General features: G+C 36.2%; 3 protein-coding genes across 3 annotated transcripts; all 3 read left to right on the forward strand.

Annotated features, from left to right (window-relative positions):
• The first annotated feature begins 1673 nt into the window (after positions 1 to 1673).
• Positions 1674 to 4759, forward strand: LOC127430953 (G-protein coupled receptor 4-like). Its single transcript, XM_051681081.1, has 3 exons — positions 1674 to 2431; positions 4237 to 4330; positions 4748 to 4759. Exons 1-3 carry the CDS (start codon positions 1674 to 1676, stop codon positions 4757 to 4759), a joined length of 864 nt encoding a protein of 287 aa, XP_051537041.1.
• Positions 4760 to 4761: 2 nt separating this feature from the next.
• LOC127430954 (chemokine XC receptor 1-like) lies at positions 4762 to 5613 on the forward strand. Its single transcript, XM_051681082.1, has one exon. The coding sequence runs from the start codon at positions 4762 to 4764 to the stop codon at positions 5611 to 5613; it is 852 nt and encodes a 283-aa protein (XP_051537042.1).
• Positions 5614 to 12344: 6731 nt separating this feature from the next.
• LOC127430955 (C-C chemokine receptor type 8-like) lies at positions 12345 to 13193 on the forward strand. The gene has a single exon (XM_051681083.1). The coding sequence runs from the start codon at positions 12345 to 12347 to the stop codon at positions 13191 to 13193; it is 849 nt and encodes a 282-aa protein (XP_051537043.1).
• Positions 13194 to 23107: the final 9914 nt, after the last annotated feature.

Raw genomic sequence — 23107 nt, forward strand, 5'->3', positions numbered from 1 at the left:
AATGCTGTGGTTATTTTAGATTAAAAGAAATAGAGACCTGAATGCATTAAATTCTTACAAATTATGTTGATTTTTAACTTCTTTCATGCCTTTGTGTGTGTGTGTGTGTGTGTGTGTGCAAATATATTAGGTACATTTACACTTCCCTTTTGAAATGGATCACATTTTCAGCTAATAATTATTTCTCTTAAGAATTTGAGCTGAGAAGATGAGGAAATGAACTCAACATTGAGCTCTGCCACAGCTGAAGCATCCATGAAGCATCCACAAACTCCACAACAACACAAGTCTTAAGGAGACTGGCTTTTCTCCTTAAAACCTACAAACTTTTTGTTGAATTACTCAATGATCCTTATTTCACTTGTTAATGACATTTATTATTGGATCTGAATATGATAAATTACAGTTTTTCCCTCAGCTAAATTTAGTTTCCTCTCCAAATTAGACACATGTAAGTGTGTCCCTCCTCAGTTATTGACTGTTCTGTTTATTCAGAAAGGCCCACCACCACAAGTTGACTTTATCTTGATTGTCTTATTTATTTTAACATAGTCATAAAGCTAATGTATGTTTGTTTATGTGAAATGGGGGTTTTATTTTGTTTTTCCAATAAAATAATTTCTATGACAAAAGGTTTGCAGTGATATAGAGATGATTTGATAAGAACTAAACTTAATGAACGAATGTACACGTGTATGTGAAAACATATATGACTTGTTCAGAGAACCTTTCCATTTCTCAGTCTAAAAATGTGCATATCTGCCATTTTCTGGCAGTCTTTCATTAGCACAGCTTCAGATCCATGTTGATTGTTCAAGAAGATTTGTGATTTGTTTTTCAATAAACAGCATTTTTTTTATTTTATTCACTTACTATAAATACTATATCTTTTGCAGCCCATATGCAAACAAAGGGCGTATCAGCACATTATTATTATTATTATTATTATTATTATTATTATCATCATTATTTATTTATTTTTCCATTCGAGCACTAGCAACACTAGTAAATGTGTTTTTAACTTAAATGATATTCACTTTAAATTTGCATAGCTCACATGTTGAGTGATGTTTGGAATATGAAACCATACATATACTGTGTATACTTGTGACAACTGTGAAGTCAAACTACAAAACAGCCGAGAGATTAATGTCATGCCAGAGAGACTGATCTTTCACTCTTCAGGTGAAAGAAAACTCCTCTTTCTAATTTGATTCATAGATTTTTTTCTGAGTCACTGAGGTTATCAGGCATAAAGTGGTTATGGGCATATTAGATGGGTTAATTGAGTAAACTTTGGGCTGAGCTCTGTTGGATTCTTTGAACAGTTTCTTTAAACCCATTTAAGGGGTATAAAATGATTACGTTTTCTGTATTAGCATAGTTTTTGAAATTTAACAGCACATTATTTAAATGTGTACAATTGTGTTATGGAGTTGTTTAACATTTGAATCCATTTCTTTTTTGGTTCAAACACCGGGGTGTATTAAAATGATTTCTGCCAATGTGTATTAATTAACCTTCAGATCTTGTGTCAACTGCTTCTGTTTTAATGGATTTCCAAGCAGTCTGGCCACTAACCCTAATTCTGGTATATTACACTTCTTTCTTTCCATAGATAAACAGTGCAACATTATTTGTTCATCTGCTCTTTGAACTCCTGAACTGAGAAGATGGTGGAAATGAATAACTCCATCGTGAATTTCAGGACACCTCATTCATCCATCAACCTCACAGGATCTGCATTTTGGCAAATGGGCACACTAGAAATGTCTATGTTGAGCTTCAGCTTCATGTTTGGTCTTCCTACACACTCCTATATTATATATCTTATCATCACAGAAACAGGAAGTGGAATGGCATTGGAGTTCTTCAGCCTCAATCTCTCTGTCTGTGAAATACTTTTCTCTCTGAATTCTATGTTCACTCTTTTGACAAACTGGTTTCCTAGTCTTGCAACCTTAATGCAGTTTTGTTTAGGAGAACTTATCACTGGTCATCCTCTGTTTCAGTGTCTGGTGTGTGTTGAGCGTTATCTGGCAGTGGTTCATCCTGTAACCTTTTTGAAATACAAACCTCTCAGATACAGAGTGATCTGTTCTACTGTGGCCTGGATCATTAGTTTTGGCTCCAGTTTGTGCTGCATGTTTCTTTTGGCCTCATTTAATCATTTTATTTATACATGGTTCTTCGTCATTCAATTCCTCCTGTACCTCTCCATTCAGTTGTTTTGCCTTTTGGCTGTTCTCAGAGCTCTGAAGCAGTCAGGACCAGGAGACAGAGGGAGAGGGAGAGAGGAGGAAAACAACGTGAAGAAAAGAGCATTTTATATCATATTAATAAGTACTGTGAGAATGGTTATCACATATGTTCCATTTACAGTCACAGGAGTCCTCACTGTTTTGGCACACCAGTCAATTCAAGTCCTCTGGTCAATTAGTTTTATTTGTTTTATGCTAGCTGGTTTTGTGCAGCCTGTTTTTTATTTGCACCAGACTGGCAAACTCTCATGCCTCTGTTATCCATAAAACCTGCAACTGTGCCATTGTGTTAAGTTATACTTGCATCTATTAGAAATGATAAATTAAATGTATATATTTTTTTGCAGCTAAAATTAGTTTAATCTAAATTAGTTTAACACCAGAATGTCTTAGTGGCATTTTCGGATGAAAACACTTTTAGCGCTTATCCATCACCAGGCCAAATGTTATCATTTTTTAATTGTGTCATTCTGTACCAGGGCTGGGTAAAAATATATATTTTCTGATGCATCGCAATCTTCATTTGAACGATCTCAATATTGATTCTTAAATCCCAAGATCGATCTTTTCCTCAACCTCTACAATGCGAGGAAATCACTAAAACGTGACTAAAATGTATGATTAGCCACTGGCTGGTAAATTTCACTCACCAGTGATTGAGTTTTATAGCGATGAAGTTCAGCACCGAGATTCTTTTTTTAATACCCTTTCTGGTCTTTACAGTCTGTTGTTGATAAAAAACAACAACAAAAAAAGCATTTAATTCTAATTAAGTACATATAGCATGGAGTTAGTAAAGAAGCTACGCGAGTCCACTCTCATTTATATGCGCTCATCCAAAACACTTCTGCTGAACTGGCGCTATTCTTAAAGAGACAGAACCGTTTTAGCACTTGCTCTACAAATTAATGTAAATATTTGTAAATGGTATAAATTATGCATGTAAATAATTAACATGTAACAAAATATATGTATGCATTATAATATACACCTTTTTAACCTTTTCGCACGTGAGATTCTCCTGTACTGACGGATCTTCCAATGTGAGTTCTTTACTGTGCGATGTAATAAAAAAATAAAAAAATCTTACCTTAAACTTCAGAGCAGATGCACTGGAGGACAGATTATATCACATCAGGTGCACTGAACGTAAGATTATATATTATCAAACATACAGTATAATGTGGTTTTTATATGTTAATAATAATTGATTATGGTAGATAAGATGCAATCACGGTTGTGCTTGTCGGCTATAATCACCGCCATATTTTCGTTGCAACGAAAGATGGGATTCGGAGCTCGTATCATCAAATAAGCATACAAAATGAGGAGCATAGAAGGTTCTAACAAACTAGCCCTTCCACTTTCCCAGCCCCGGAAGTGGTTAGAATGAGTGACTGATGGAATGGGAGAAGGCTTGAGTGGACTGAATAGTTGCACTCCAACGGTAATGGCTTTGTACTTTTATTTAGTGATTGTTTGAATGTTTGTAACATAAAAATAAAGATAATGTGATGTTGAAAAGACTATTTGAGCAGCTGGTTCATTACGAATACCACTTCAGTCCCTCGTTTGCTGGTAAACAGCAGCACGATGCAGATCAAACCAGTTTGATTGTAAGCGACTGAGCCCAGCCTAGTGTAATCACGCCGGTTTGATTGGACATGCGAAAGGATTAATGATGGAATACATGAAATTTCGTACTTTTTTAAAAATTATGAAAAACTAAAGATAACAATGCAATAAACCACGCTTTGAAATCATTGCATTATTCTCTTCTGTTTTTAATGTCAGCAGGTAAAAAGGCATGCATACAATGCTAGCACTCATTTGAAAAGCTGCTAAGAACAGCAGTATACTATAGAGGTATCCTATATAGCGGTATATACATGCAACGCAAAATCGAGGTAGTGGGCGAAAATCTTTGTGCCAATTGGTTTATGCTTAAACTGTTATGACCTTATCCTGATTAAAGGCGTTTACATGACCACACACGTGGTTGGCTTATTGAGGATAAACAGTGTAAGATGGTGCAGGTAAACCAGGGACGTGCCATCCATATAAGCAAGGTAAACAGTGCTTACCAAACAGAAGGGTGAAAAGAAAATGACACTATGAAAAATTTTAATATAATTGTTAATATAACTACTGTTTTTGTTCAAATTTGTCATCTTTCATCTGATCTGTGAAGTCATTCTACAAAACAGCAGTGAGATTTTTGTCTATCCAGAGGGACTGAGCATTCACTTTCAGGTGACAGACTCTTCTTTCCTATTTGTTTTCTTTTATTTTACTGAGCTATACATAATGCCTCTGTGGTTAGCGACATATTGTAGGGGTAATGGGCATGTTAAATGAATTAGTAATTGAATAAAATGGTTCTGGGCTCTTTCTTATTTTTTTTAGTTTAATTGACAACCAACACATTGTAATTACTAGAATTATAACAAGTTCTTATTCATTCATATATTGTCTGATCTTCTCAGCTGAGAAGATAGACATGGAGCTATTGGATGTCTCTACAATGAACTTCACAACACCTGAAGCATCTACAAACCTCACAACATCTACATTTAATCAAATGGGAATGCTAAACATTTGTACACTGAGCTTCCATTTCATGCTTGGTCTTCCTACACACTCCTATGTTATATGGCACATTGTCACAGGAAGAGGAAATGGAATTGCATCAGAGTTCTTCAACCTCAGTCTTTCTGTTTGTGAGATCGTTCTCTGTCTGAATTCTTTGTTCACTATATTGACAACAAGATTTCCAATTCTTTCTACACTGATGCAGTTTTTATTAGGACTAGGCATTACTGGCCGTCCTCTGTTTCAATGTCTGATGTGTGTCGAGCGTTACCTGGCAGTGGTTCATCCTGTAACCTTTCTGAACCTCAAACCTCTCAGATACAGATTGATCTGTTCTTTTGCCGCCTGGATCATTATTTTTGGCTCCTGTTTTTTCTGCATGTTTATAATCTCAGTTAAGTTTTATATTTTTATGTGGTTCTTCTCTGTGCAGTTGCTACTTTTTCCTTCCATTCAGTTGTTCTGCTGTTCGGCTGTTCTCAGTGCTCTGAAGCAGTCAGGACCAGGAGAGAGAGGGAGAGAGAGAGAGGAGGAAAACCACATAAAGAGAAGAGCGTTTTATATCATTTTATTAATTACTGTGTCCATGGTTATTATATATATCCCATCCACTGTCACAGGATTCTACAGAGTTCTGACACACCAGAATATTCCCATCCTGTGGATGATCAGTCAAATTTGTTTTTTAATGGCTGGTTTTGTACAGCCTGTTTTATATTTGCACCGGACTGGGAAACTCTCCTGCCGCTGTTCACCATAAAACCTGCAACATTGTTACAAAACCTTGCATTATAAAACTAAACCACTAAGTTACACAATAAAAACATTTTGGGTTAGTTAAGTGAATTAAAATCAGTGTCAGAAATGAGCTATTACATGAAGGGTCAATATTTCCCCCAAGGATTTGAATTTAAGGGGCATTTGTTTAACCTTTTGAGAGGGCATATTATAACAGTTAATTAATTTAATAAATTTATCAAGACAAATTCTCAAGATTGGCTATTTCTAACATCATACCCTAAGAATTAAATCAAAATTAACTTATATTTAATGCCAGCATTGTATGTATAAGTAGGACTAAAATAGAATATTATGAACCATGTCAGATGTTAACAAGGACTAAAAGCTAAATGTGTTTTATTCGGTTCGTTCTGAGCAAAAACTATATATTTTTTGTTCTGGTTCAGAAGTTCTGCAGTCTCCTTTTCAAATGGTTATTGGTTAGAACAAAATAAAAGAACGGTTAATAACGTTCTTTGTAAAATGACAGTACTCTGCGCTAAGGGGTAGGTGAAATAACAGTTGCAGTGTTGCCAAAATAAAAATAAAAATCAGCCATTAAAATCTTTCCTGTGTGGTGGATTTATCAGCATAGAAATCATAACAAGCATACAGTTAATTAACAGTTAAGTATCATTGATCAAGCATCAATCAAAACCCGGCAGCATCAAATCTGTATGAATGCTTCATATCTAACTTAATTCAGTGAAGACTTGGAAACAACTGAATATCTGGATTAGCCGTGCATGTACAGTACTAATTATACATTGTTAAAAAAGGTCTCCATTCACAGGATGCAACATCCACAAAGGGCAATTAGGCAAATAAATGTGTGATGCACAATGTCCTTCAGGATCAAAGCACATGAAGTGCAGTTCCAAAAATGTACTGTGAAAAACCCTTTGGTATTTGCTTTCATGGAAAATTATCTGAACAAAATTAACCAGTTATAACAGGTTACCAGCATTTAAAAATAACTTTCTCACTCCGGAACAATTGAAAATCACTTTATTCCCATTTTCTATTATGTTCTGCCAAAGATTTCATTCGTTTTCAGTTTTCATTATTGTTCCTTGAAACATTTTTAATCCCTGGTTACAAATAATAATACTAAAAACAACAGCAGAATAATTCATTATGAGCACATTTTTGGCCTCCACATTTTAAGTTTCCGAGGCATTTTTTCCTTTTTTTGGTGGAGTTTTTGCACTGAGCAAACTTTTTATTTCTGAACATGATTGAAATTGAACTTGTTGAATTCTTTTGGAAACTTTGTCTAATTTTTACTGGGTCTCCATTCTTCATCTGTCAGAAATGTGTTTATTAAATGTATACATGTGTCATGATTTATTTAGTGACTGTTTTTCAATAAAGTGTTATTAATAGGTTTGGTAGGACTGGGTAGGATTAAGTTGCTTTCGCAGAGTAACACTGAAAAAAAGCCACAATATTTACGATGGATTCATGCCACAAATATTGATTTGGTCACTTGACTGTTTAACAATTTAGCTAAGCATTCAATTTTAAATATTACAAATAGAAGTTAAACACATTGCTTTCTGTACAAATAATGTACAAACAATGAGTACAAACTGTTTGTCTTTTTCAAACCTCACATTTTACACTTTAAATATTTGCATGTTTTTGTTGTTTTATGTGACAAGCAACATTTGAATCTATGCACACAATAGCTGTGAAGTCAGTCTACGAAATAGCACAGATTTATGTCGATTTAGAGAGACTTTTGGCCCCGCCTGCCGGCAGGCTTTTCCCCACCTCTAGAGCTGGGGAGGGAGACAAAGGGAGGGAAAAACAAAAACAAAACAAAAAAGAGGAGAGGGAAAGGGCAAGGCAGAGCGACAGTGAGAGAGAGAGCTCTTGTTCGCCAGTTCCCAGACACGCCGTCGTCTGGTTCTCAATCACTCATCCACCCTCTGGCGGATGACAGCCGCACATCCCTGGGCGGACCGGAGCAAGTCCTCCAACCCCTGGCGGATGGAACGCCCCTCCGCGTTCTGGCGGCCGGTAGGGAGCTGCCCTTGGCAGTGGCTCCACCGCTCCAGGCGGCCGGCAGCGAGCCATTCTGGACATAGACAGATTAGTGTACAGAGTAAAACGGTTTATTAGTTTCATTAAACACTTTAATTTCATTTTCTTAAATCTTTATTTTATTGTATTTATTTATTTATTTATTTTTACACATTTTCTTGGAAAAAAGAAGCATTGTTTGTCTATCTTCCTTTGGATAATTTAGTATTTAATTATGCAGTGTCTTTAAATGTGGGAAATGTGCTAATATACCTTCATAATCTTGTTGATTGTATGATTTTAATGGTATTGTGTCACCCTTTTGCACATCTTATCTCTGTACATATGCACAAATATATATTTTTGTATTTATTTTAGAGGGACATTGAGACATTGAACTCCACTGTGAACATTGAAATCCATTGGGAACATCACCTCATCTGAGGTTCTTCTTTCTACAAACCTCACAGCACAGGACATTTAAATATTTGGATCAATATTGTAGTGGCAAGCTTCAATCTCATGTTTGGTCTTCCTACACACTCCTATATTTTGTGGTTTATTTCCACAGGAAGAGGAAGTGGAATTACATCCGAGTTCTTTATCTTTAATCTCACTGTTTGTGAGACAATTTTCTGTCTAAACTCACTGGTCAACTGTCACAAATATTTCAAAATGTTTTGATATTACAGAGGTTTTTAATTGGGCTAGCCATCACTGGGCATCCTCTGTTTCAGTGTCTGATCTTTGTTGAGCGTTACCTGGCAGTGGTTCATCATGTAACCTTTCTGCAGTTTAAACCTCTCAGATACAGAGGTACGTGTAACGCGTGTTGTGTTATCGTCTGGATTGCAAGTCTTGGCTCTTGCATGCACTGCATGTTCACCTTAATATTGTCAAACAAGTATGCGTTTGCATGGTTCTACTCATTTCAGTTCCTACTCTTCCTCTCCATTCAGCTGTTTTGCAGCTTGGCTGTTCTCAGAGCTCTGAAGCACTCAGGACATGGAGAGAGAGAGAGAGGATGGAAACCACATGAAGAGAAGAGCATTTTATCTCAATCTAATCACTACTGAGACCATGGTTATCATGTTTGTGCCTTTCATTATCATGTAATTCCTCACTGTTCTGCAACAACAAGTTGTTTCATATTAATTTTTTAATCGGAGGCAGGGAAACTCTCCTGCCTCCGATCTCTGTAAAACTTGTGTGTTTTACAAAAAAAAAAAAAAAAAAAAAAAAATATATATATATATATATATATACTGCCAACTTGTATGCTTAATTGATGTCAACTAATAAAATATTTATTATACTTTTCTTTTTAACAATTGGTACTAAATTATTATTATTATTATTATTATTATTATTATTATTATTATTATTCAGAATTGGCTTATTAATGGACAGTTCTTTTTGATTATTTCATTAAAAAGGTTTCTTTTTTTTTTCTTTTTTTTTTTGTTTAAATAATAATAATAATAATAATAATAAAACACACACATACACAAACAAGCCTCCCTGCCTCAAGTACCCAGCTCCTAAAAAAAAGAGAAACAAAACAGAAGTTAACATTCAAAACAGATGTCATTGTCAAAATTTAAAGGCAAAATAACAATTGGACACTATATTGCAAGCATTGAGTTGGCAAAACAGTGCGATGGGTAGTAAAATCTTTATCCAAAATCCAAATTAGAGCCCAACTCACCAGCACAAGAACGGAAGGGGTCCGTGCCGCCCCCGGCAAGATGCTGCCCCGGGCGGCTGCCCATGTTGCCTGTGCCTAAATCTGCCACCGAGTCAGCCAACAAAACAAGACACAGATTTATGTAGATCAAGAGAAACTCATTTCGCTCTTCAGGTGACACATTTTTGGAATCCTTTCTTAATTTTTCTGCTGAATAATACAGTATATTACAATTATTAGACATGTTGTATTTGCACTAATTTGAAAACTGTGTAGAATTACAGACAGGAACGTATTGAAAAATTAATACAATGGCAACAGACTTACATATTTACACATATCTCCTCCCATATATCACAGCTGCAACTATTTATTTTGTTTTATTCCACATCTGAGTGGCAAGACAAAGAGAAAATGAATGGCTCTATGGTGAACTCAACCACACTTGTAGCATTCACGAACTCCACAATTCGTTTTGCTTGGTCGCTGGGCAGTGTAGAACTTGATCTTTTCAGCATCCTTTTCCTGTTTGGTCTTCCTACACACTCCTATGTTGCATGGCTCATTGTCACAGGAAGAGGAAGAGGCATTGCTTTGCATCGGAGTTCTTCACACTCAATCTCTCTATCTGTGAAATATCTTATTCTTTGAATTGTTTGTTAACCCTACTGTCGACTGTTTTTCAAAGTCTCACAACATTAACCCAGTTTTCAGTAGGATTAGGCGTCACTGGTCGTCCTCTGTTTCAGTGTCTGATCTGTGTTGAGCATTACCTGACAGTGGTTCATCCTGTTACATTTCTGAAGTTCAAACCTCTCAGATACAGAGTGATCCGTTCCACTGCGGCCTGGATCATTACTCTTAGCTCCTGTTCTTTCTGCGTGCTTAGTTTAAGTTCAATCAACTATATTTCATATTTGTGGTTCTACTCACTGCAGTTCCTGCTCTTCATCTCCATTCAGTTGTTTTGCCTTTCGGCTGTTCTTGGAGCTCTGAAGCAGTCAGGACCAGGAGAGAGAGGGAGAGAGAGAGGAGGAAAACAACATAAAGAGAAGAGCATTTATCTCATTCTAATAACTACTGTGACCATGGTTGTAATATTTGTCCCATTACTCATCTCTGGATTTGTAAGTGTTTCAATTCAAAATGATATTGAGAAACACAGGACTTTTGGTTGACAGGTTTTATTCTGGGTGGCTTTGTTCAGCCTGTGCAATATCTGCGTCAGGCTGGAAAACTCTTTAGCCCATGTTCCTCATAAACATGATACTGCGATCTATTTTCTTCAAGGTGCAGTATGTAATTTTTGAGCCTCTAATCAAATGGAATTAAAAAAGTAATGATTGATTCCAAACAGGTTTCCCATGTCATACTGCCCTTTTTAACCCTGCCCTCGATCTGGCATTTTTTGACAAACAGGTAGCTCCGCTCCAAACCCATTGGCTGAGTCAGAAGCTGACATGTCGAACTGCAGAAATAAATGGACCAATGTTTTGACATTTTCTCACAGCCAGTGTAAACACTCCTTGGTAAGACAACCTACGAATGTCTTTCTTACTGTATGTTTCTCTCTTCACATTAATCTGGAATAGGACAAGATTTGTTTATTAAAATGACACATTTCACCTTTAATTTTATATATGCTACTTTCATTGGCAAACATTTGTGGAGTGGAATATCAATTTATTTTAGCTAAACTGTCTCTGTTCCTTTAGGGTTGGTGATCATGTTAATGTGGCCCTCTGCCGTTCATTATTCTGTTTATTTATAGACATTCACCACAGCAAACTGACTTTTATCTCTGTCTTTTCCAGAATTTTGTATTTTGTTTCTATTGCCTGCATTTTTCTCTTTTTCTCAATTTTATTTTCATTTATGATTTTTTTTTATTTATTTATTTTATTTTTTATTTACTAAAATAACTTCATTTATTACCAGAATTGCCATTTTATTTCAGATGAATAGTTTTTTTTTTCTGCCTCTAAACTAGAGCCCAGATCAGATGTGTACTTTCCTCTGCAACTTAGTCTGTAGTTGAAAATAGTTTTTTTGTATATTAATGTCCAAATTTTATCCTTATTATATACTGTACATTTACACTTGAAAATAAACAACATGTTCCATTTTAAAAGTTTCTTCAGACAACAGTGTGGCTTTTTGAACCATGTGTTCATCATTCTAAACTCTTGCATGTCACGTGTAAGTGAGATATTTTATGCAACCATGCTCATATATCCTGATTGCGGCAAACACAATGAAGAGTTTCATTTCACTATACGGATTGACTGGGCATTCGCTCTTCAGGTGACAAACTCTCTTAAATTGTATTTATTTTCATTAGCCTAATAATAATAGCATAATATTTAACAATATCACTGCCATTATAAGTTACATTAAACAGGTTATGGAGATTTAAGATGGATCAGCTTATTGAGTAAAATGAGACTGAGCTCTGTTTCCAAAGAAAAGCTACTTGAAGTTTTTATTTGTTTTTTCTCCACCTTTATTTTATTTTAAAAGCATCTGCTAAATGAAGGATTATAAAATAATATGCAAGTATCAAATTATTTAGTTCGATTTCCTATGTTAGGGATATTATATGTATTTTGCATTAATATATACTGCACATACTATAGCAAATTCCAGAACCAAGGACTTGAATGAAAGTGCTTGAGAAAGGATTATTTTTGCCTGTAAATATTTCATCACCTTTTATTGGATCTAGAAGGATTGTAAGACTGTATCATATTTTGGATCATTTAGTATTAAAGTGAACTGCTTCTTTAATTTTTTTATGGGGGAAATTAGCTGAAAATATAGCTTCACAATCTAATCCTTGTTGATTGTGTGTGATGTTACTAGCATTTAACTGTTTAAATATCTTGGTAGACTTCTCTCTTTACAATTACACATTTTTAATATTTGTTTTTAATATAATTATAAAATAATATAATATATTTTTACATAATTTATATAGAGAGAGGGACATTGAGGAGATGAACAACTCCATTGGGAACATCACCTCATCTGAGGTTCCTTCTACAAACCACACAACAAAGGATATTTTGATATTGGAAAGCCTCAGGATTGGTGTGGCGAGCTTCAATCTAATCATCGGTATTCCTACACATTCCTTTGTTTTGTGGCTGATAGCCACAGGAAGAGGGAGTGGAATTGCATCCGAGTTCTCCATCCTAAATCTCACTATTTGTGAGAAATTGTTCTCTCTCAATTCATTGGTTTTTCTACTGTCAAAAATGTTTCCAAGTTTACTGACATTACAGAGATTTTTACTTGGGCTAGGCATCACTGGTCGTCCTCTGTTTCACTGTCTGATCTGTGTTGAGCGTTACCTGGCAGTGGTTCATCCTGTAACCTTTCTGAAGTTCAAACCTCTCAGATATAAAATGGTCTGTTCCATTGCTATCTGGCTAATCAGTTTTGGCTCCTGTTTGGTCTGCATGATCACATTTTTGTTATCTAACATGCGTGCATTTGCATGGTTCTTCTCACTGCAGTTCATACTCTTCCTCTCCATTCAGTTGTTTTGCCTTTCGGCTGTTCTCAGAGCTCTCAAGCAGTCAGGACCAGGAGAGAGAAGGAGAGAGAGAGAGGAGGAAAACCACATGAAGAGAAGAGCATTTTACCTTATTCTAATAACTACTTTGACCATGGTTATGATGTTTGTGCCTTTAATTATCACAGGATTCCTCACTGTGCTGCAAAACCAAGCTGCTTCAATTATCTGGTTTATTAGTTTTTTTTGTTTCATTCTGGCTGGTTTTTTGCAACCTGTTCTTTATCTGCACCGGACTGTGAAACTTCTCTGCCTTTGTTCTCCATAAAACCTGCAACTGTTTTACACACACATGCACACACACACAGAACTGAAGCGTATATTTTGCTGACCTCTGTGTTTAACTGATGCCAACGGTTTTTTTTTTCTTTTTTTTTTTTTTCTTTTATTAAATGGGAAAAGTTTTAAATTCTGCTTTTTTATTACTTTCTGATGAATTTTCTCTTTCATCTAAATATGGGTTTATGATACCAGAACATGGTGTGTCTCGCAGTGTGACATTCTCTTTATTTAGAGCTGTGCGCCACCTGAAACTGACATGCTTAAAAATCCAAAATCTCCTATTTACTAAGATACAGATCAAACCTATTCTGCGTGTTTATCAGATGTTATTGTTATAAGCGGTTGCTATTTGTTTTTGGTTTCTTCTTCCAATAAAACACTTGATTAATGACCCAGTGCCACCTTTTTGTATATTGCATTCCAAAGTACACCTGTGGAATTCCAGTGTCAAATTTATAGAGATCATTTGTGAATTTGCTCTTCAGGTGATAATTTCATTATAAACTGTACAGAGTATTTTCTTTTTTTTTTTTTTTTTTTTTTTCAATTTTAATCATGCTGAAATGATTAGATTTTTTTTCTATTTTATAACTTTGGTAAATGTGTTTAGTTGTCAGTCTTTGTTAGCCTGATTGTATATGTGTGTGTATTGTATCCTATAAGATGATTTGCATTAATGTAAATACAGTATCAAACTTTCAAATATAAATTTTCCACATTGACGTAAACTGCATTTTTTTTCCATTCAATGCTTTAAATCTTACTCAGAACTTTTTAAACATCATGCTTTCCACATTTCATATTTGCATATCCTGTAGAATATGTAACGTGAGTGATGAATATGAAGGTAAGCACATGCATTGTTGTGACAACATATATATATATATATCCAAGCCGTCCAGAGATTTATGTTGAGCCAGAGAGACTAGACATTGGCTTTTCAGGTGACAAACCCCACTTTAGAATTTTGATTCATTTTCTTTTGATGAATTTGTCTGCCTGAATAATACATTACAACATCTCTGTGGTTGTGTTGCAGTTAGGCGCGTACTAAGGGTTGGGAGTAGTTGTTGGATATTACCATAAATTTGTATAATCTACTGTCCGGTTTCGCTATATACACCTATGGTGAGTCGCTGTCCTCTTCTGCACATCGTGACCCCCTTCGGCATATTGCAGTGCCGTTTTGTGGCCCTCTTCAGCCAGCCGCGGCCTTTTCGGCATAATGCAGTGGCTCGTTTCAGCATATTGCCACCCGTTCTGCCCCGTTTTGCAGCCGGCCCACCAGGAAAAGTCCCATTTCTCCCTATGGCCAGTCCACCCCTGGTGATGCGTATACTTTTATTAGACTTGGGTGGACTATTAGCTGGTCTCAAACTGTACTTGCTCCATTTAGTTTGTGAGGTAAAGTTTTGGCATCTGCAACAGACTGATCACACTATGAATTTGGCAACAATAGGTCGAAAGTTGTTCAGTTGAAATTGGTCTGTGCTTACAGAAATTAAAACCACTGCTCCTAGTGTCCAAAGCATGAAGTGTAGTTGAACTTTGGTTACATAAGAGCTCCAGTTTCCAGGTGGAAAGTCCACAGTGTGGACCACACACACACACACACACACACACACACACACACACACACACACACACACATACGTATTCAATAAATACATACATTTTCTAATCAAAATGTAGCTGGTGGCTTGTGAATAAACCACACAGAATAAAAAATATATATATATCTTTTGGGGTTTTATTCTGATGGCTGTTATTAAAAAAAAAAAAAAAAAAAAAGGTGGGGGGAGGGGGAAACAGTGGTTGATAGGGCCGTATTTAAACCACACAGAATAAAAAATATATATATATCTTTTGGGGTTTTATTCTGATGGCTGTTATTAAAAAAAAAAAAAAAAAGTGGGGGGGAGGGGGAAACAGTGGTTGATAGGGCCGTATTTAAAAAAAACAGTCATTACAAAAATGAAATATGGTTATGAAATATGACAAATGACATAGGGTAGAGGCTAATGTCAAAAGAAAATACAAAGAGAACATTAGCTTACCCACTCAGTAATTCTAATCCAATACACTTTTCTGCTGGCTGTCTGTTCTGTGGGTGGGCTGAAAAAAAAATCTAGTATTTGTACACAGCCCTGGCTCTGTAAATGGGACAAAAACAAAGTGGATCGGACTGATCCATACAACACTACTCCAGCCAATCAGCAACAGGGAGTGGTTCTTGTGCGTGCACAGGATTGGGGGTGGGGGCAAAGCAAGAGGAAAATTCATTAGAAGAGCGATGGCAAATCAGGCTGATGCGAACTTTCTAAACTTCAAGGAGGACAAATGGCTGAGAAACAGACCAAGAGAAAAAGGTCAGATGAATATAAACTAAAAAAAGAAGGATTATGATAAGTCAAGAGCTAGGAGCTGTGTCAACATCGGCAAGGCTTTTCAGCGGTGGAGAGACCTCAGAGAGGTAAAAGGAATGAATTTGCGTGCATGAATTTGGGGGCGGAGCTTCCAAAGGAGCACTGAAGGGAGGGGTGTGTTTGTTTTGGTAGTTGAGTTCGAATATCAGCAGTGTTTCTTAGGAATCGCTGAGTGCACCTTTAAGCATACATCACCTTAATGCATGCTAATATCATTCACAGCATTTTATGCACTCAAGTACTTGCTTAAATACTCACAGTATTTTCTGCATTTAACACATGTTTAAACACTCAAAGCATTCACTAAAGTTGTTTTTATATTGGACATTCGTTCGAAAATTGGCAGGCAAAGTGAGGGAGTGCCTCTAAAGTGTGAAATGGACAAAGGCTGGTGAAAAATCTGCTGAGTGTAGGTTCAGTTAGCTCTCTTAGACAGTGTGAACCTGTGAAAAGAGAGAGGCCACATCTAGGTTATAAAACCTGGCAAATGGGCTTTGCGAAGAACAACCTGCTGCTAAACATATGTCCTGTCATGCCAATGAAGAGGCCATGCCTCTGGTCGAATGCGCTTTCACACCGATGGGGCATTGCACACCCTGTAACTCATGGGCGAGGGCAATCGCATCGACAATCCAATGAGAGAGTCTTTGTTTGGAGACAGACATGTCCTTTGAGTTAGTAATCCAAATGTCATATAAGCCTTCCAGATCATTTGGAGTAAGTCCTGTAGCACAATTAACAGAGCAGGATCTTGGCAACACCAAGCGCATGGGTTCAAATCCCACATCTACAGGTTATGGTCACTTATTAAAACTGTTGATTGCTGCATATTAAATAGCAGCAAAGCAGGCTGAGATGTGGCCTAGTGGGTAGTGCAAGTGCTTTGCCATGATTCATTAAGGTAGGCATGCTGGTAACATAAGTCTGACCTGTGTCAAAGGAGGTTAATTGTTTTTTAAATATTTCAGAAATTAAAATTCATAAAAAAAATACACATTTTAAACCAAAATCCAAAATCCAAGTCGTGTAAGGTGTTTGTGAGTATAGTGTTTGTGAATATATTACAGGTGGAGTGACATCATCAGGACACATGACGAGGATGTTATACGAATTAGAACATTTCAAAAGTCGTTAAAAAAACACATAATCATATTTCCAAAATCCAAGTCATGTAAGATGTTTTATAGGTATTTGTGCATATATTACAGGTGATGTGACATCATCAGTTCACATGACCAGGAAGTTATATGGATTTGAAAATTTCAAAAATTCAGAAAAAAATACACAAAATCATATTTCCAAAATCCAAGTCATGTAAGATGTGTTATAGATGTTTTTAAATATATAACAGGTGGTGTGACATCATCAGGCCACATGACCAGGAAGCTATATGGATTTGATTATTTTAAAAATTCATAAAAAATACACAAAATCATATTTCCAAAATCCAAGTCATTTAAGATGTGTTATAGATGTTTGTAAATATATAACAGGTGGTGTGACATCATCAGGCCAAATGACCAGGAAGTTAAATGGATTTTAGTATTTTATGGAGTCCAGAAAAATACACAGAAACATATTTGATGTGTATGATTTGTAGCAGGTGTGTATACATACTTTGTAGGTAATGTGAGATTTTTATGTAAAAAAGCCATAAAGATAAATAGATTTATTTCATTAAAGCATTCAGTTTACATTAAATAGTTATAAATAATTATATATAATAATATACAATTATGATATAAATCATAATAAAATTTAAAATGATCTACATTTAACTTAATTTGTTTACCAACATAAGCATTTCACTTTTTAATGTAGTCATGGAATAATGTATCTCTTAACTGATATCTGTGCGTTTTGCACTTTTGAGACATTCCCTAACTTGGATTGCACTTGTTGGTATCACTGTTTTGCGTTTTTCACTTTTGATGCTTAAAACAATTACATTTATCAATAACATCATAATTTATTTTGCTGTTATGATTTACAGTGTTATCTGAACAAGACACAGCATGAACCACCACTATTTTGCAATTACATACCTATTAATGTTAAAAGAAGGATCGAATGTCTAACGAATATACGATATAAAAACAATATTACCACAGTAAATCATTCCATGCATTTTTAACCAGGCTTTAAGGACATGTACAACAGTTTAAAACAATAGAATTCTCATATTTTCACAAATAACACGAATCACACCCACCTGGAAAACATTCTAGGCTACAAATCATCAAACAAGACATGACCAATTCCAAATTTACATATCTAGTTCCTTGGGTGTGCATCAAAATGTGGTCAAACTCCACACATGCAATCCATACGCATCCTTCAAAAACAACCCACAACAAACACTTAACTTCAACATACGATCCCTGTGAACACAAATTCAGTGCAATTCAACAACTTTCCATGCAGAACTCCACATTCATCCAAAGATTGCCCAATCGACAAACAAAACCGGGAGCTTTCCTGCACAATGTAAACACAACTTATGCTCTCACATTCCAACCGGTACGCATGCGCAACGCGAGGAGTTCATAAAGGGGCCACATCCAATCTATGACCAAGGTCAAAATACATTAAAACTCTCCACTTAAACTCATGTGGTTCGCTCTCAGTGGGGCGCGTGGTGAGTTGTGCGTGGATGCCACGGTGGATGGCGTGAAGCCTCCACACACGCTATGTCTCCGCAGTAACGTGCTCAACAAGCCACGTGATAAGATGCGAGGGTTGATGTTCTCTAATGCGGAGGCAACTGAGATTCGTCCTACGCCACCTGGATCACTATGCCACCACGAAGACTTAGAGTGCACTGGGTATAGGGCATTCCAAATTGGGGAGAAAAAGGGAGAAAAAAAAAGGATCTGGGAATGATTTTGTGTATGACTGTTATAAGGAATTATACTGAGCATGTTATCATGTCAAACTGCATCATACGTTTTAGCTTTTTCCTACAATGCAATAATAATAATAATAATTATTATTATTATTATTATTATTATTATAATTTTGAGTTTTGAAAATTGGTCAGTAAAGTCCCAGCTCTACTTCCACGTAGTGCCGACTGGTAATATTGACTTGAGTTCTATTGCAGAAGCATATTGCAGTGGGCACTTATGTTGTTCAAGGAAGAGCTGCAATAACGTAAGGACCAAGTCAATGGCTAACAGAGCGGGCAAAAAAAATGGAAAATACTAAATCAGTATGATAACACATAATAAAGTCATGCCACGTAGCTCGTCGCATGAATGAATAAGGAGCGCATCCACTAATGATCGTCAAACAAGTTGGGGTCAAAAAGTTGGCTGTTAATTTGGCACCTCACGAGAATCTAGCGGATTGCACTGCCAAGGCTACTGTATGTCTCATAGGAGCCAGCCAGTTGAAGCACAAACATCTGCCACCAGCACCAAGTCAAGCAAAATTAGACATAGCTGGAAAGAAGTTATGTGGGCATACACCTATGCAGTAATTAACAACTTACCTGCCGCAAAGACAATGGGTGTATATAAGGTCTGGAGAGCACACAATCCATCGTTTCTTACAGACTTTGATAGTTTAAAACTCTCCAACTAACGGAGAGAAATAGAGAACATTTTTACAGCTGCTGAAATCAACAAGATGGTCACAGATATCAAGCAGCAATTAATGACTCTGCCGAGCCCTATCGAGATATGTTGGCTACACAAAATGCAAAGCAGGAGGAGGTGACTCAGCATCCAATGGAATCACATGAATCAATGACACTGATCGATATGGAGTTAAAAATCAGACAGAAACTCTGTGAAAGTCTATTACATCACAGAGTGGAAAGGTGTTTGCAAAATCAGCCCTGATAAGCAGCTAGGTGAAAAATTACAAGCTGCAAACTTGGCCCTAACCAAGATCAGTAAGGACTAACACCTCAACCTTACAGAGCTCAACCAGCTGATCTACGCCACAGCTGCAGTCATAGCTGGCGAGATCAAACCGAGGACTTTAAGAAAGGGTCGACATCAATTGAACGAGGACCCCTGATGGAAGAAACAATTAAAAACCAGGATTGATTCCCATCGGAAAGAGATTTCGGTACTGAGTGAGCTCGTAAATGGAGTTGCAAACCATAGGGGGCACATGAAGGCAGACAGAATTATGAGCACATTCAAACAATGCACATTAGCTGAAGTAATTCAAATACTCAAAATGAAGCTCCGAGCAAAAGCGCAAAGATTGAGGAGGTACACAAAACGGTCTGATCATTTCCATCTAAACAGACTATTTCAAACAGACACCAAAATGTTCTACAGAGAGCTAAACCAAAAGCAAGCACCTATAATAGAGCCAGGCTCACAAGAGTGCATCGAAAACTTTTGGAGAAATATCTTGGAAGAAGAGAGACCACATAATACCCAGGCTTCCTGGATAAAACTTGAATCCCAAAACTTCCAAAATATAACACCAGAAGAGTGTTTCTCTTCAGAGGAAATTTGCCGGCCATTAAGGATCTCCCCTAACTGGAAGTCTCCAGGTCCAGACAAGGTCCAAAACTATTGGATCAAAAGCTTTGATGCTTTGCACCAAGATCTTGCAAAAGCCATAAGTGAGGCAATCAAAGATCCAAGAAAGTTACCAGACTGGTTCAACACAGGAGTGACACACCTCCTACCCAAAAACAAGAATCCAATGGATCCAAAGAACTATCACCTGATCACGTGCCTCCCAACTGTGTACAAGCTTCAAACGACCCTGATCTCTGACAGACTTTATAACCATCTTACCGCCAATAACATCTTGCCAGCAGAACAGAAGGGCTGTATGAAAAAAAAATGCAAGGATGCAAAGATCAGCTCCTCATAGACAAGGCAGTAATTGAGAATGTAAAAAAGAAAAAGAGGAAATTGAGCATGGCATGAATCGACTACAAGAAGGCATTTGATAGTATCCCACATAGTGAATCATTACATCATTACGAACATACCAAGTAAGCCTAACCTAAAGTGCTCTGTTTTGGTGCTGCTACTCCTTTAAGACTTGACAGTTAACACCCACTGTTTTGACTGGCTCTCTGCTCTTGACTGACCTGCCATCTCACTGCTCACTGCTACTGGGCGGGGCTACGGATGTGATAAGGTAAAGTAGTCATTGATGTGTTGTTGTGGAGGTGGTCAAATGCAAATGATTACCACAGTGTGACATCACAATGTGGAGGAAGTAGTTTGGCAGTGTGGTTTAAAAAAAAAATTATCTTTTTGCAGTGAGGAGGAAGTTTAAAGTTCTGAAAAATACAGTATGTTTTTATAGTACAACAGTGCATTTTTATTGTATACAGTCTTCTTATTTTCTGTATACTGTATATTGTATATTATTAGGTGTATATTGTGTTGTATAACAAGATGTGTAAACTGTGTTATGTGTAAATCAGATGTTTATTGTAATTGTCATACTGCTATGTTGCTTGGAACTGCACCCAAGACTTTCACCCACTGTTGCACTTGTGTATATGGTTGAGTTACAATAAAGGGATTTGAAGTGTGTCAAAACTAAATGAAGCAATTTTTAAGTATTACTCTTACATTTATAGATCTATTAATAAAATATGCCTTCTATATGTCTTTTCATATTAATAGCCTAATAATAATAATAATACTATACATTTATTATTTAAAAAAATATTATTGTATTCTTTTTTTCTTACCAGACTAAGCTGAATTTGTAGGCTACATTAACTGTGTAATGTGTTGTGGTTTCACCTGGTATTTCAGATATTAATATCTGCATGAAACAGAATTTTCATTTATCTGTGCATGTATAACAACATTATTTTGGAGGCAAGAGGTGTCAAGCAAAATGTGAAATGTCAAGCACATATTTTTGCAGTTAATAGTAAATACAAATTCAAACATTACATTTTTTTAAATAAAATCAATATAGCCTACAAACAGGTGAAAGTTCCGTAAGTCTATCAGGAATTTTTACGATAGGACACCATTATTTAGATAAATAATAATAATAATAATAATAATAATAATAATAATAATATTTAACATTTATATATTATAATATAATATAATAATATAAGAACACTTAACATTTTCATATTTAGCATAGTTTAAAGAAGAAGAAGAAGAAAAGCAAGTTTCAGTTTCTTCGTTTTACATAAGGAGGAATATTCCTACTAGATGAAAACTCTATGTAGCATTTAAACATTTATGGAGCATTTTAACTTTTTTTTTTTTTTTTTTTTTTCAGAATAAAGTCATAACCAGTTAATGACCTTAATCGCTAATGTGAATATAAATGTGGTCAACTTTAAGAGATGGCTAGACGAGCTCTGATGTGGAATTATCACTTCTGGTCAGGAATTTAACATCGCGCTCAGGTTTAGGTTATAAATAAATACACGGGAATCACGTGTGAATCATGTGATACATTAACATAGACATTTCAAGAAGTGGAAAGTGTATATGATGTCATATCTTAGTTAATGTTACACTTGGTAAGCTCCAGACATGCACAATTAACAGAGACCGCAAACGGAGTCGAGACCGCGCCATTCTGATCTGAAATCACAACGTGTGCATTTTCATTCTTAAGGTTTACACTTTAGAAATATTAGCTGCACAGATTCCTAAATTCGTTGTAATTTTGGATATATTTATTTAAAATGTTGTTTTATCCTTGTGCTTTTTGGATAATTAGTCAAACTAATATTTTTAATATTATTCGTATGAATCCAATTTGCGTTTTGAAGTCATTATCCGCGCCTTTCTGAATAAGGTATTTGGCTTTGGGCACATCCCTAGTACAATGACCTCTTCAATGTTAAAAGATCAAGGAAAATATGATTACTTATGTATGTCACATCGCATCAAAATCTCCAAAATGTATGTTTAAGCACTTCTCAGCAGCAGCAAGTGTCGCTATATTTCTGATGTAAACCTTAACAACTGTTTTCAATCCTTCTGATATGCAGGTGTGCGCTGACGGTTTTTCGCTCGTGAGTGTGTGCGTAATGCGTATAATGTATGTGTGTCTACGTGTGTGGGAGTGTGTGAGAGGGGGAGAGGAAGCACGAGGATGTTTCCCACAGATATTTCAGATAATATAGAAGTTTTATTGATCAAGTGTATCTAGCTCTGATACAGCTCAGGCCTTCGTTGCTAGTTTGAAAATGTCACTTTAGAACTAGCAACGGAGGATGCACTGCTTTTTGGCATTGGAGCAACAAGGTAGTGTGTGTGTGCGAGCAAGAGAGAAGGGGAGGGGTAGCACGGTGCATTCCATTATAGCTATGTGAGTCTGATTAAGGCGAAATACACTGAAACATAAAAAGTTTCACATATTAAAAGTTATTTTGAATAAGAGAAACTGTTATATTGATCAAGTCACTGGGGTTGCGGCTCTATTTGTTGGTTGTGACATGAGTCTCAATATGTGTGTGTGTGTGTGTGTGTGTGTGTGTGTGTGTGTGTGTGTGTGTGTGCAT

Source organism: Myxocyprinus asiaticus, chromosome 40, assembly GCF_019703515.2.
Source record: "Myxocyprinus asiaticus isolate MX2 ecotype Aquarium Trade chromosome 40, UBuf_Myxa_2, whole genome shotgun sequence".
Classification (NCBI taxonomy): Eukaryota; Metazoa; Chordata; class Actinopteri; order Cypriniformes; family Catostomidae; genus Myxocyprinus; species Myxocyprinus asiaticus.

Coding starts and splice junctions, on each gene's coding strand:
- LOC127430953 (XM_051681081.1), top strand. CDS start 1,674: ATGGTGGAAATGAATAACTCCATCGTGAATTTCAGGACACCTCATTCA. Junction 2,432..4,236: donor CAGTCAATTCAAGTCCTCTG/GTCAATTAGTTT, acceptor TCCTGATTAAAG/GCGTTTACATGACCACACAC.
- LOC127430954 (XM_051681082.1), top strand. CDS start 4,762: ATGGAGCTATTGGATGTCTCTACAATGAACTTCACAACACCTGAAGCA.
- LOC127430955 (XM_051681083.1), top strand. CDS start 12,345: ATGAACAACTCCATTGGGAACATCACCTCATCTGAGGTTCCTTCTACA.